Source organism: Molossus molossus, unplaced genomic scaffold (assembly GCF_014108415.1).
Source record: "Molossus molossus isolate mMolMol1 unplaced genomic scaffold, mMolMol1.p scaffold_m16_p_7, whole genome shotgun sequence".
In the NCBI taxonomy this organism is placed as follows: Eukaryota; Metazoa; Chordata; class Mammalia; order Chiroptera; family Molossidae; genus Molossus; species Molossus molossus.
Window position 1 is genome coordinate 79,541,452 of NW_023425401.1, and position 13,919 is coordinate 79,555,370.

The 13,919-nt window shown below is 34.1% G+C and overlaps 1 protein-coding gene across 1 annotated transcript in view; it reads right to left on the reverse strand.

Moving 5' to 3' along the window:
• ASZ1 (ankyrin repeat, SAM and basic leucine zipper domain containing 1) overlaps window positions 1-13,919 on the reverse strand; it is a 120,555-nt gene that overhangs the window by 31,205 nt on the left and 75,431 nt on the right. The window contains exons 5-10 of the mRNA XM_036247196.1: window positions 11,433-11,544; window positions 10,741-10,875; window positions 9,052-9,176; window positions 7,924-7,999; window positions 6,974-7,030; window positions 5,863-5,972 (exon numbers count right to left, since the gene is read on the reverse strand). Of these exons, the coding sequence (XP_036103089.1) occupies window positions 5,863-5,972; window positions 6,974-7,030; window positions 7,924-7,999; window positions 9,052-9,176; window positions 10,741-10,875; window positions 11,433-11,544 (615 nt within the window). The remainder of the gene's footprint in view (window positions 1-5,862; window positions 5,973-6,973; window positions 7,031-7,923; window positions 8,000-9,051; window positions 9,177-10,740; window positions 10,876-11,432; window positions 11,545-13,919) is intronic.

Below are 13,919 nucleotides of genomic sequence, written 5' to 3' on the forward strand. Positions count from 1 at the left end.
TATCATTGCAATTATGCTCTCCTATACAATGGGTAGCCTTTCTATTTTGATGATTGTTTCTTTCGTTGTGCAGAAGCTTTTGAGTTTGATGTAGTCCCATGTGTTTATTTTCTCCTTTGTTTCTATTGCCTTAGGTGTTGTATCAGTGAAAATTCTGCTGTGTATGATGTCTGAAATTTTGTTGCCTACAGTTTCTTCTAGGATTTTTATGGATTCATGAGTCACATTTAAGCCTTTTATCCATTTTTGAGTTTATTCTTCTGTAGGGTGTAAGTTGATGTTCTAGTTTCATTTTTTTTTTTTTTTTTTTTTTTTTTGCATGTAGCTGTCCAATTTTCCTAACACCATTTATTAAAGAGGCTGTCCTTACTCCACTGTATGCTCTTGCCAACGTTGTCAAATATTAATTGAGCATGTTGCCTTGGGTCCATTTCTGGGTTCTCTGTTCTGTTCCATCGGTCTATATTCCTGTTCTTGTACCAATACCAGGCTGTTTTGATTATAGTCGCTTTGTAGTATAACCTGAAATCTGGTAATGTGATTCCTCATACTTTATTCCTTTTCAAGATTGCTGTGGCTATTCGAGGTCTTTTTTGGTTCCATATTAACTTTTGAAGTATTTGTTCTAGTTCTGTGAAGTATATCATTGGTATTTTGATGGGGATTTCATTGAATCTATAGATTGCTTTGGGTGGTATGGACATTTTAATGATGTTAATTCTTCCAATCCATGAACAAGGTATGTGCTTCCACTTTTTTATATCTTCCTCTATTTCTTTTTACAATGACCTGTAGTTTTCTACAGGTCCTTTACTTCTTTGGTTAAGTTCATTCCTAGGTATCTTAATTTTTTTGCCGCAATGGTAAATGGGATTGTTTTTCAAGTTCTCTTTGTGTGAGGTCATTATTGGTGTATAAGAGTGCCGTCGATTTCTTGATGATAATTTTGTACCCTGCTACTTTTCCAAATTCATTTATTAAGTCTAGTAAATTTTGATGGAGTCTTTGGGGTTTTCTACATATAGTATCATGCCATCTGCAAATAATGACAGTTTGACTTCCTCCTTTCCAATTTGGATCCCTTTAACTTTTTCTTCCTGTCTGATTGCTGTGGCTAAGACTTCCAGTACTATGTTAAATAAGAGTGGCGAAAGTGGGCATCCTTGCTTTGTTCCAATTCTTAAGGGAAATGCTTTTAGTTTCCACCCACTGAGTATGATGTAGAGTGTAGGTCTTTCATATATGGCCTTTATTATGTCAAGATATGATCACTCTACTACCACATTGCTGAGTATTTTTATCAGAAATGGATGCTGGATTTTCTCGAAGGCTTTTTCGGAATCTATTGATATAATCATGTGGTTTTTATTCTTCATTTATTTATGGGGGGTATCACGTTTATTGATTTGCAAATATTGTACCAGCCTTGCATCCCTGGCATGAATCCCACTTGGTCATGGTGGATAATTTTTTGGTGTATTGCTGGATCAATTTGCTAGTATTTTGTTCAGGATTTTGGCATCTATGTTCTTCAGGGATATTGGCCTGTAGTTTTCTGTGTAGTGTCTTTTTCTGGTTTTGGAATTAGAATTATGCTGTCTTCATATGAGTTTGGAAGTCTTCCTTCTTCTTGAATTTTTTGAAATAGTTTGAGGAGAATGGGTGTTAGTTCTTCTTTGAATGCTTGGTAAAACTCCCCCGTGTAGCCATCCGGGCCTGGGCTTTGTTTGCCGAGAGAGTCTTGATTACATCTTCAATTCTTCTGTTGTTACTGGTCTGTTCAAGTTTTCTATCTCTTCCTGATCCAGTTATGGGAGACTATGTGTTTCTAGAAATCTGTCCATTTCATTTAGATTGTCAAATTTGTTGCCATATAATTGTTCTTAGTAGTTGTTAATGATCTTTTGTATTTCTGTGGTGTCAACTTTTACTTCTCTTCTTTCATTTCTTATTTTGTGTATTTGGGTTTTCTCTCTTTGTTAATTGGTGAGTCTATTTAAGGGTCCATCTCTTGTTTATCTTTTCAAAAAACCAGCTCTTTGTTTCATTGATCCTTTGAATTGTGGTTTTTTTTTTTTTTTTTTTGGTCTCTATGTCATTTATTTCTGCTCTGATCTTTACTATTTCCTTCCTTCTACTTGCTCTGGGGTATTCTTTTTGTTTGCTCTCTAGTTCTTTAAGTTGTGAGGTTAGACAGTCTATTAGAAATTTTTCTTGTTTTTTGAGGTAGGTCTGTAGTGCTATGAACTTCCCTCTCAGAACTGCTTTCACTGCATCCCATAGATTTTGTGTTGTTGTGTGTTCATTTTCATTGGTTTCCAGGAAGTTTTTAATTTCTTCCTTGATCTCCTCGGTAGCCCATTCATTGTTTAATAACATGCTATTTAGCCTCCATGTGTTCAAATGTCTTTGCATGTTCTTGTTGCAATTGAGTTTTAGTTTCATGTCATAGTGATCTGAGAAGATGTTTGATATGATTTCAATATTCTTGAACTTGTAGAGAGTTAGTTTGTGTCTTATCATGTGGTCTATCTTTGAGAATGTCCCATGTGCACTTGAGAAGAATGTGAATTCTGTAGTTTTGGGGTGTAATTTTCTGTAGATATCTATTAAATCCATTTGGTCTAGTGTTTCATTTAGAGTCTCTGTTACCTTGCTATTTTTTGTCTAGAGGATCTATCCAGTGATGTCAGCGAGGTGTTGAAGTCCCCTGCTATTGTATTGCTATCGATTTCTCCTTTGAAATCCTCCAAAAGATTTTTAATATATTTTGGTGCTCCTATATTGGGTGCATATATGTTTATGAGGGTTATATCTTCCTGTTGGATAGATCCTTTCAATATTACGCAGTGGCCTTCTTTGTCTCTAGTTATGGTCTTCATTTTGAAATCTATTTTATCAGATATGAGTATTGCTACCCCAGATTTTTTTTCCTTTCCATTTGCTTGGAAGATTTTTTTCCATCCCTCACTTTCAACCTATTTCAGTCTTTTGTTGTGAGGTGGGTCTCTTGTAAACAACATATAGATGAGTCATGCTTTCTTATCCAATCAGCTACTCTGTGTCTTTTAATGGGAGCAATCAATCCATTTACATTTAAGGTGATTATTGATATTTACTTATTTATTGCCATTTTTGTTTAGTGTGGTTCTATTTTTCTTCCCATTTCTGTTGCTAATTACAGCAGTCCTTTTAACATTTCTTGCAGTGCTGGTTTGGTGCTAATGTATTCCTTTTGTCTTTTTTTGTCTGGGAAGCTCTTTATTTGCCGTTCTATTTTGAATGATAGCCTTTCTGGGTAGAGTAGTCTTGGATTCAGATCCTTGTTTTTGATGACTTTGATTACCTCATGCCATTCTGCCCTGTAGTGTTTCTGTTGAGAAGTCAGCTGAGAGCCTTATGGGGGTTCCTTTGTAGGTAACCTGTTGCTTCTCTCTAGCTGCTTTTAGGATTTCCTCTTTGTCTTTAATTTTTGGCACTTTGATTACTATATGTCTTGGTGTGGGCCTGTTAGGGTTTTTCTTACTTGGGGCTCTCTGTGCTTCTTGAACTTGAATGCCTTCTTCCTTCACCAAATTAGGGACGTTTTCTGTCACTATTTCTTCAAATATATTCTCTAACCCTTGCTCATTTTCTTCTTGTCGGGGACTCCTATGATGCGAATGTTATTATGTTTCCATTTGTCCCACAGTTCTCTTAAGCTATTTTCCTGTTTTTTTAATCATTTTTTCCTTTTGGTTTTATGATTGGTTGATTTTTTTCTACCATATCTTCTAAGTCACTGATCTGGTCCTCAGCTTCCTTTACTCTGCTATTTAGACTTTCCAAAGTGTTCTTTATTTCTGATATGTCATTCTTCATTTGTTTTTGGTGGTTTTTAATTTCCAACTGGTTGAAATTCAACATTTCTATGTCTTTACTCATGGTGCTCATGTCCTTACACATGCTGTTGAGCTTACTCAACATCATGGCTCTGAATTCTAGTTCTGTTAACTTACTTAACTGCACCTCATTTATCTCATCTTCGGTAGAGGTCTCTTGTTCTTTCTTTTGGCTTTTGTTTCTGTGTTTCAACATTTTGGTTATCACAATGGGCTTTGGAGCCTGCCAAACTTTCCCTGTGGGTATTGGTGTTCTGCTGTTTGTGGCTACCTCTCCTGGGTTTGGATGAGGCAGGGAGGACCTATGTTAAACACCACTGTCAAGTCTTACTTTCCTGGTCAGAGTTCCTAGCCCAGAGAATGGTAGTTATCCTTTAGCTTTTTTGCCTGGAGGCTGTTAGTAATGGTCACCTGAAGAATCTTGGTTTCACCCTGGCTGGTTGGCTCAGCGGTTAGAATGTCGAGTATGGTCCAGAGAGACCCGGGTTTGGTTCCCGCTAAGGACATGTACCTCGGTTGCAGTTTGTCCCCAGCCCTGGTTGGTTGTGTGGGTTGCAGCCACTCGATGTGTCCCTTTCACGTCGATGTTTCTCTCTCTCTCTTTCTCCCTCCTGCTCTATCTGAACAGAAAAAAGAACCTTGGTTTCTGAGTTGAATGAAAAACTCTCTCAGCTACTCAGTGTAAGACAATTTCCCAAGGGTGGGGCAGATGCTGGTTATTAATGGGCCTTAATTAGCATTGGAATGGCCACTGGGTGGGGTTGAATCTCCCCAGAGCCCTGGGATGGAGTAAGATGACCACAGTCCTGCATGGCTGCAACTCAGCAAAAGCTCTGAGCGCCCTCCAAATCTCGAGTGACCCCACACAGTTCCAGTCCAGTCTGTTCTCCTTCTGCAAGAGCCCAAGGTGAGTGGCTGCTGCTAATTTTGCCTCTGTCCTGACTCTGCGCTGTGGAGCCGCTTTGGAATGTAACCCATGGGCGCCGCTCTCAGCTAAGGGCGCTCCCAGCTAAGGCCGTCGCTACCGGCCGAGACTGCCGCAGCTCCCAGCCATGGGCGTAGCTCCTAGCCAAGGTTGCAGGTCCCAGCCAAGGCTGCCACAGGTCCCAGCCGAGGTCTCCACAGCTCCCAGCCCAGGCCGCTGTGGACTGTGGGCTCCCGACCCCCTCTCTCATCTTCGCAAGCCTACCAGGATTGAGTCAGTGTCCCTGGTTATGTGGTCCTCCAGGCTGCTTTTCGGTTGCCTTTTCCTGACGATTTGTCTATATTTTCATTGTAATTCTAGTTTGGTCCTGGGACATGATCTATGTAGCTTCCCCTCATTCCGTCGCCATTTTCAGTCATCTCACTAATTTGAATTTTTAATTTGACACTTAAACGTATTTAAAGAGAGTAAGAGCTATACTACAAAAAGCATGAGATTTCTTATACAGTCATCCCTCGCCACTTCACGCTTCAACTTTCGCGGCTTCCCTCTATCACGGTTTTTTCAAATATATTCATTAAAAAGTTGATCAAGACAGTGAAAATGATACAGCATGCACTCGGTTGTCTGAGTCAATTACACATCCCTGTATTACAATTAAAATTACAATTACTATATGTATGTACCATAGGCCTATGTATTCTAGCACACCAGGAATCCTTCAATGCCAGGTGCAATCGCTAGAGTCTGGAACTGATTAACCATGATGAAGGACAACTATATAGTTCACTTAATAAAATGCAATAAAAAAAAGGAAAAAATGTTTTTATGTGATTTAACAGGAAGATGCATTGTTTTGCTTCTTGGTAGAATACCACTTTAAAATTGACTTTATAAAGTCTTCTATTTCAGAACATGGTATTGCAAAATGAACTATCTGTTTCCCTGGGGAAATGATGGCATCAAGTAAAATGACTGAGACATTACCAAAATTAAACTAAAAAAGAACAATTGATTCTAAACAATATTAAATGTAAACCAATAAGGTAATTTTACCTGATTTCCAACTTCGCTACTTCAGGTAATTCTCCAAATTTTATCTCTTCTACTTCTAGTTCTTTAAGAGCAGCCAGAATTTTCTGCTGATCTATATTGGTAATTCCATTCTAAACAGATATAATTTTAAGGTGTAATAAGATACTCATACTTAAATAATATTCAAAATTACTAAAGAAGTTTTCCTCTTGATTAATTCACATCTTGAAAAAAGATACATACTGAAAAAAATAACACTGAGAAACATGATTTGCTTGTAACTGTGACTAAGAAGCTTACATCATTAAAATAGTTATGTAGTAACTTTAGTAAATTTTTTACAATACATAACAATACAATACAATGTATTGTATTTACAATACAATGCAATGGATTTTAAAAATAAATTACCACATTTAATATATAGTCTTTCTAAAGAACCACAGTAATACATGTTTTCCTTAAAAATATTATTTAAAGTATCAATGATTAAGTGAGAACAAATTTCTTTATGTTTGTATTCGACCCTTATTATTAACTAAATTTTCTATCCTGGATTTAGCTAATTAATATGTTTATTTTGATTTTCAGTGATACTAAAGATTTCAAGTTGCCTGTGTGTTTATGTCAATATGTTCCAATGTGCTCAGAAAGATCATTACTTTTTTAGGTGTCCTATTTATTAAAAGAACTCTCATATTCCCCACAATATTTTCAAATTGTTGTTTAATAGTACTAAATGATAAAATGACAGTTCTTGATCACTGTGAGAATCCAGCAAAAGACAATAATATTTAGATGACACATGTTCATACTCACACACACACACAAACCTCTTATTTCTAAGTAACCTGTTTTAAAATTTTAATTTATATTTAGAAATTAAGCATGAGTTTTAATTGAAATGTCATGACTACCTAAAGAGAAAAACAGTTTTTAAGATTTAATGGTCTTAAAGAAACTTAACACTGTACAGAAGATTTGGGTTATCTATAATCATATCGAATCAAGAACCATGCAAAAGATCACTCAGTCTATAGTCCTATGATTTTACAAATAGAAAAAAAAAAAAAGGCTTCACAATTTTAGAAATATGAAAGATAATGTTCGGAGTTTTTGAAATTGGTACTACCTTTGTAAACTCTTCTTTCCTCATGGTCAAAAGATGTCTTAAAGTTATATCCCTTTCCTGTAGAAAATGGAAAAAATGCTATCTTTTAATATACTACTAGGTAGACAGTAATGAATGTCATAATATGTATAATTACCTTAAAAAGTATAAACATAGCTAGTTTCCCAGATCAAAGAAAACAACTACAACTTATATTTGCTCTATAAAATTAGATAGAAATATTTTTACAAATATTTAAAATTTCTATTTGTATCACATTAATTCATCAATAACATTTAGTTTTATTCAATATATCTCAAATAAGAAGTTTCAAGACTGTACAATGAAGTCTAATTCTGAACTACCTAAACAGAATGTGCATATTGCTAGGGATGGCCTGTCTTAAACAGTGCTTTAAAGCTTCAGTATCGGCTAATTGGCTGATAGCTGCCATCTATTCAAATCCCATAATGCATGCCTAAAGTACCTATAACAGTGCATGGCATATGAATTTAATCTTTTATGACAAGCCTACACTAGGCATTATCCTCATGAAAAAAAAAAACGATAGAGATTTAAGTAACATATTTCAGTTAATAATCATTAGAGCAAGAATCTGATACTAGGTTTGTTTGGTTTAAAATCATGCTTCTTCTAATATTCTATACAGGAAGATTAGTAACTGTAAAAACAAACTTAACTAAAACTAAACTAGAACTAAAAAACTAAACTAAAGGCTTAGATGTACAAGCAGGAGTTCTGTGAAGCTTCCGGCAATGGGTAAAGCTGTTTAATCCAGCCAGATTCTAATTTACGTACATTTCTAGAATAACAAATTTTCAAAATGCTTGTAAGTACCAATTATAGAGAAAAGTGCACTTGGGGCTCTTTCACAAGCATGCTTATGAATATTTAATGTTATGTTAACCAACATATATATGTAATTCATTGAAGCTTATACAATATCTTACCTTTAATAAATCTGTCATATGTTCAAGTCCAAGACCATGTAAAAATACTTCCAGATCTCCAAATGCTGTATATGAACTATATATATATATATATATTTATAGCAATGTCAATTTCAGAAAAAAACTATAAATGCACAAACAACAAATAAATATTTATAATGCCGAGAAAGAATGAGAATGAGTAAAAATGAATATATGTAAAATATATTTACATATTTACACAAAAGATCTATGCTACATCAAAAATAAGAAAGATTTTTTGCCCTGGCCGGTTTTGCTCAGCGGTTAGAGCATCAGCCCGTGGACTAGAGTGTCCTGGGTTTGGTCCCCAGCCTTGGTTGGGTCGTGAGGGTGGCAACCACTTGATGTGTCTCTCTCACATCAATGTTTCTCTCTCTCTTCCTCCCTCCCTTCCTCCTGCTCTATCTGAAGATAAATGCAAAAATGTGCTCGGGTGAGGATAAAAAGAAAATAAGAAAGATTTCTTGAGTGAAGATAAAAATTATCTACATTTTACTATCACCATTTACTATCACTAAGCATGTGATAGTAAAGCTGTTTAATCCAGCCAGATTCTATCACTATCACCATAAACATGTGATAGTAAATGGTGATAGTAAAATGTAGATAATTTTTCCTAAGAATGAAAATATCTGCCGAAGTGTATACTCCTTGTTAAGATTTCGTACATGACGAAATCTCTAATTGTAGGAAATAAGAATTTAATAATTTTAAATGTGGGTAAATAGAGAATAATTTTGTGGCCTATAATAAACAACAGTGTTCAGGGAAAAATATGCATTTCTACTTTTAGCTTATAAAAATCAGAAATTTGCTTAAAAATTTATGTTCTAAAAAGTTGAACACTAACAAAAACGTAATCTTAGAATCTTTTAACAATAAGTTTTAAAGTCAATATTCTCATTACTGTTAATACACATATACAAAAATTTCTAAAATTCTGGAGAACAAAGTCCTTAAAAAATAGACATTTCTAAGTGATATTTAAAAATGCTTATAAGTTTAAAATATCATATTTTAAGTGCCATCACAATTACCAGAAGTAATAAAAACATGCACAATTTTTACTAAATTATAGGTATTTTGTTGAACAAAAAAAGTTTTTACCTAAATATGTTATCTTTTTCTTTATCAGAATCTGTTGTCAATAGTTTACAAATACTCTCTTCTTTAGTTAGTTGTTGAAGCTTTCCTTTCAATGGATTTAAAGTCAAAGAAAGAAAGCTGAAGATCTGAAAAAAGTTGAGCCATTCAAATATAGTTAACACTGTTATATACTATTACTTACACTTAAAAGAAACTAAACGTGATTATTTTATATCTAGAAATAAATTTTTTCCAAGGTGAGAGGGACAGAACTTTCACAACTTACTATCCTGAGAATAATTTTTTAAAAATCAAGTAAATATTTCCTTGATTAAAATAATAATCAGAAAAGAAAAAAAGAACATCTAATTAAAAATAGTAAAGGAATACAGTAATTAATAATATTTTCCATACAATATAAAACAAAACTAAAAATTACATTTTGGTAAGTGACTCAGATTAGTACTAAGGTAGTTCTTTAAATACATGGTTAAGTAGGGAAGAAGTAAAAAGCATGGCTAAATGTATACAAATTTCAACTCTACATCTCAAAGAGATATGGTGAAATTTCTTAGTTTTAAAATCTAACTTTTTTGTAAGTTAAGTAGTTATGCTACATAATCAGCCAAAATACAAAATTAAATCTCACTTTAAAAAACAATTTAAACTCTAAATCTTTGATGTTCATATTGTACTTTGATGTTCTAATTCAGTGTTATGTACCCTAGATTTAATAATGCAGTAAACAAATTAAAAGTCTTCAAATTTTCAAAATTGTACCCTAGATTTAATAATGCAGTAAACTAATTAAAAGTCTTCAAATTTTCAAAGAAAAATTACAAATTTCGTCTTGAAGTTTCACAGAGATTTAGTGATCAGCATTTACTCTAGAATAATTTTGAAAATGTAGATTTGAGTTAGAAATGATAGGCAGATCACTTTAAAACTGGTGAAAGTTATTTTACATGCAGTAAAAGTGGCATGGTCTGATTGTTGTATGATGGAACATTTGAAATGTCACATGCTTTCAAATTCAGAAACTCAGTTTTAGAAGCTCTTAAATGATTTAACAGTTTTATAGTTGTACCTTTTTCGATCCTGGCTTAGAAATGACAGACCATTGGCCAAAAGTTTTAATATTCAGAAAAAAGTTTATATCAATAAAGTAATTTAATGTATGGCAAATATTTATTATTGACTTAACATGTGAATGAAAGTAGATCATATACCCACATATGTTATCACTTTATTATATACCTTGTCACATGTACAGGAGTAAATGTAGCTTCAAGGATTTAATTTTTAAATTGTCCAACATCTATCAGTTAAAATTTAAAAACAGTATTTTCTTTACATGTCCAAATTTTAAAAATTTTATTAGCTTTCTCAATACCTACTTTTTAAAAATCTAGACCAGTTTTAAATGTTTAAATAGTCTACTATAATTTTATTTCTAGGGCCAGAATACAACTTTATTATCCCTTGATACAGATTTAAATTACCACACTATAAATACCTTTTATTTAGCAAAAGATGAAAATTCTAGTAAAATAAAGTTTTCCTTACCTGACTGAAGAAAAATTACATATTTAAATACTTAATAATAGCCAGATATACTATTTTTACAGTTGTAAATTCTAAAAAAATAATATAAAAGTTCTACAAATGGCACCATATCATGCCATAGAAAATCAGTGTATAGAAGAATACCTCTAGATGTTTATTTCTTTTTGCAATCTCGCTTGGTGTATTTCCATGTTTGGTTTGTAGCATTTTATTAGCTCCAAGTTCAAGCAACTTCAAAACTACATTTTTATGACCCTGACGTGCTGCCCATGTTAAAGCCTGTAAAAGTGGTTGGGGGAGGGGGGGGTCGGGGAGGTGGGGGAGAGAAGAAGATGGTTTAAAAAGTGGGACTGTATATGAGAGAGAGAGAGAGAACAGTATTTATGGCACAATAAAAAAGTAAATATAGTTAATTAATGAACTGACGCAATCTTTTCATTTCACAATTTAATGTAAACATATTTCCAAAGTTGTAATTGCAAAGCAGACTTCCAGTACTCAGTGATTTTATAAAACCAAGTTTTACACACACAAGTGATGTTATATAATAAAATGATTTATCTACCAATCAGTGAACTATTTTCTACAAAAAAGAATTCTAAGTGTATTCTGAAGTCCAGGCTTTGTTGTGTGTTACAGCTTCTGGGTCAATGGTGAGGACCAAGAGAATCATATAATTCCTTTTTTATATTTCAGCTGTTGCTTTTTTTCACCAAACAGCAATTAAATCCCAGTCCTGTAACTTTTATTTCCTAACTTTTTTGTGGCCTACTATTAATACAATAAGATATCAATGTCTTAGAAATAAAAAGAAAGATTGTACAATAGATTCTCACAGTATAACCATTCTCATCCTGGGTATTAACTTCTGCTCCATGAGCAACAAGGAGAGCAACAACCTGAGGGTGACCATCTCGTGCAGCATACATGATTGGAGTCATAAGTCTCCTAAAGAGGAGGAAGAAAAGAAACTTTTGTATTAATGCTGCCATTAACAGTTACTCAAGTTCATGAATTTTACCATACACAATACCATCGGTATTGTTTTGAAAGACAAAAGAAAAGAAAAGAAAGAAAGAAATGAAAGCTTTTAATAAATCAGGTTATTTAAAAATCCAATCTCACAGCAAATAACAAAATAAACACTTTCAAGTATAGCATGCTTACACAGCACCCTCTAGTGAAGAATCATGTTTAAGAAAAATATCATTAAATGAACCACACTTTTTAATCTGAGGTTTCATTAATTTATATATTTGTGTAGAAAAATATCAGGGTACACACACTATGCTTATGCTGGGAATACAGTGATGAATGACACAAAAAGGTCCCTGTCCTCTGAGGATTGTTCATACTAAATGCTTATTATATCTTATTTAGCAGTTTGCTGAAATTAAAATGTAAATTTAAAATTCATCTAGTTCTTAAAGTATTCTATTTTTTTTTTTATCCTCACCCAAGGACATTTTTCTTTTCTTGTTTAGATAGAGTGGGAGGGGGAGAGAGAGAGAGAGAAACATCGATGTGAAAGGGGCACATCAAGTGGTTGCCACCCGCATGACCAACCAGGGTTGGGGACAAACTGCAACCGAGGTACGTGCCCTTAGTGGGAACCGAACCCGGGTCTCTCTGGACCGCAGGCCGACGCTCTAACCGCTGAGCCAAAACGGCCAGGGCTTAAAGTATTCTATTTTAATTCTACATTAGCTTACAACTGAAAGAAACTTACCCTGACTTAGAGGCATACTCTAATCAAAAAGAGATCAATCTAATAGTTTAGCCAAATTCTCTGAGACTGTTTTCTGGGAGACAATAGTGGTTTCCCTCCAGTGTATCATTTTCCAAAATTAGAGATTCAATCCCTTTACCCCTGGAAGTTAGTCATCTTCTGGACCTATTTGCAAAGGATACCAAAAATAATTATCAGTTCTACTTGGGTTGAACTTACCGCGGTCTGTTTTAAAGGAGGTCTGGGATTCTGGGCCTAATCTTCCTGAGTCACCTCAAATATCCGATTTATATAAAAAGAACTTCACAAAAGAACAACACATTTCAGAACTCTCTACTTTAATCTCATTAAGAAAGTTCATCTTGGTTACTTACATTACATATACTACCTATACTGATATTTTGTTATTAGATTTGTTAATATAAGGTACATCCTAACTCTGATCACTTCACACTAATGTCTATAGCACAAAGAGATTCACACATTTATCTGTTTCCTAGTATATTACAATTTCAAAGTTTTATTGGAGATTATATGCTAAGGTAGTTGTCAAACATTGACTCTTATACCCTGAGTATCTCCTATAGAGTGGCTTCATTAGATAGACAATCTTTAGAAGATGAAGAGTGAATTTCTTGGATAACTTAAGCAAACAGAAAATATAGACAATAGAAAAAAAACCATTTGAGTCAACTAATCATTCAAAATCTTCAATAAGTATAAATCAGATCTCTTGATGCCTCTCCTCCATCCCACTTCCCCCCACAATGGTCCAAATCTGCTCCTTCCCTATTTCAAAAAGCTAACATTAACCACATTACTCAGGCCTAGACTATACATTATTTGTGACTATTCTCCATCACTCCACATACAAGTCATCAGCATGTCCTACTGACTTTACCTCATATAATATATTATGAATCTAACCACTTCTCACCACCTTGTTAGCCATTATAAGCAACCCAAGCTATCATTACCTTTCTCTGATCTATAAATGCTTCCTCTTTTGGTCACGTCCAGTATATTCTCTATAAAAATGCTGTTATTCCCCTTTCAGGGACTGTGCAAGTGCTGTTCCCTCTACCTTTCCCTAAATCTTCATATTGTACACTTCCTTATCTTTAATCAGATTCTTATTAAGAGGAAAAGAGCAAAAAATTGACAAAATTATAGCCAAACTGATCACGATAAAAAAGAAAGTAGATGCAAATTGCCAATATCAGGAATAAGAGAGGTGATAGCAGTACAGATTCTCCAGACTTTAAAAGTATAAGGGAATATTTTGAACCAATTTATACCAATAAATATTTTAAATGATTTATTTATTTATTTTTAATTGAACTGTTAGTATAGCCCTGGCTGATTTGGCTTAGCATTTACGAAATCAGCCTGCAGACCGAAGAGTAGTGGATTCAATTCCTGGTCAAGGGTATGTACCTCAGTTGCAGGTTCAATCCCTGGCCCTGGTTGGTGTCGTACAGGAGGCAAGCAATTGATATGTCTCTCACATTGATGTCTCTCTCTCTCTCTCCCTTCCTCCCTCCCACTCTACTAAAAAAAATCAATGAAAAAAATATCCTCGGGTAAGGATTAA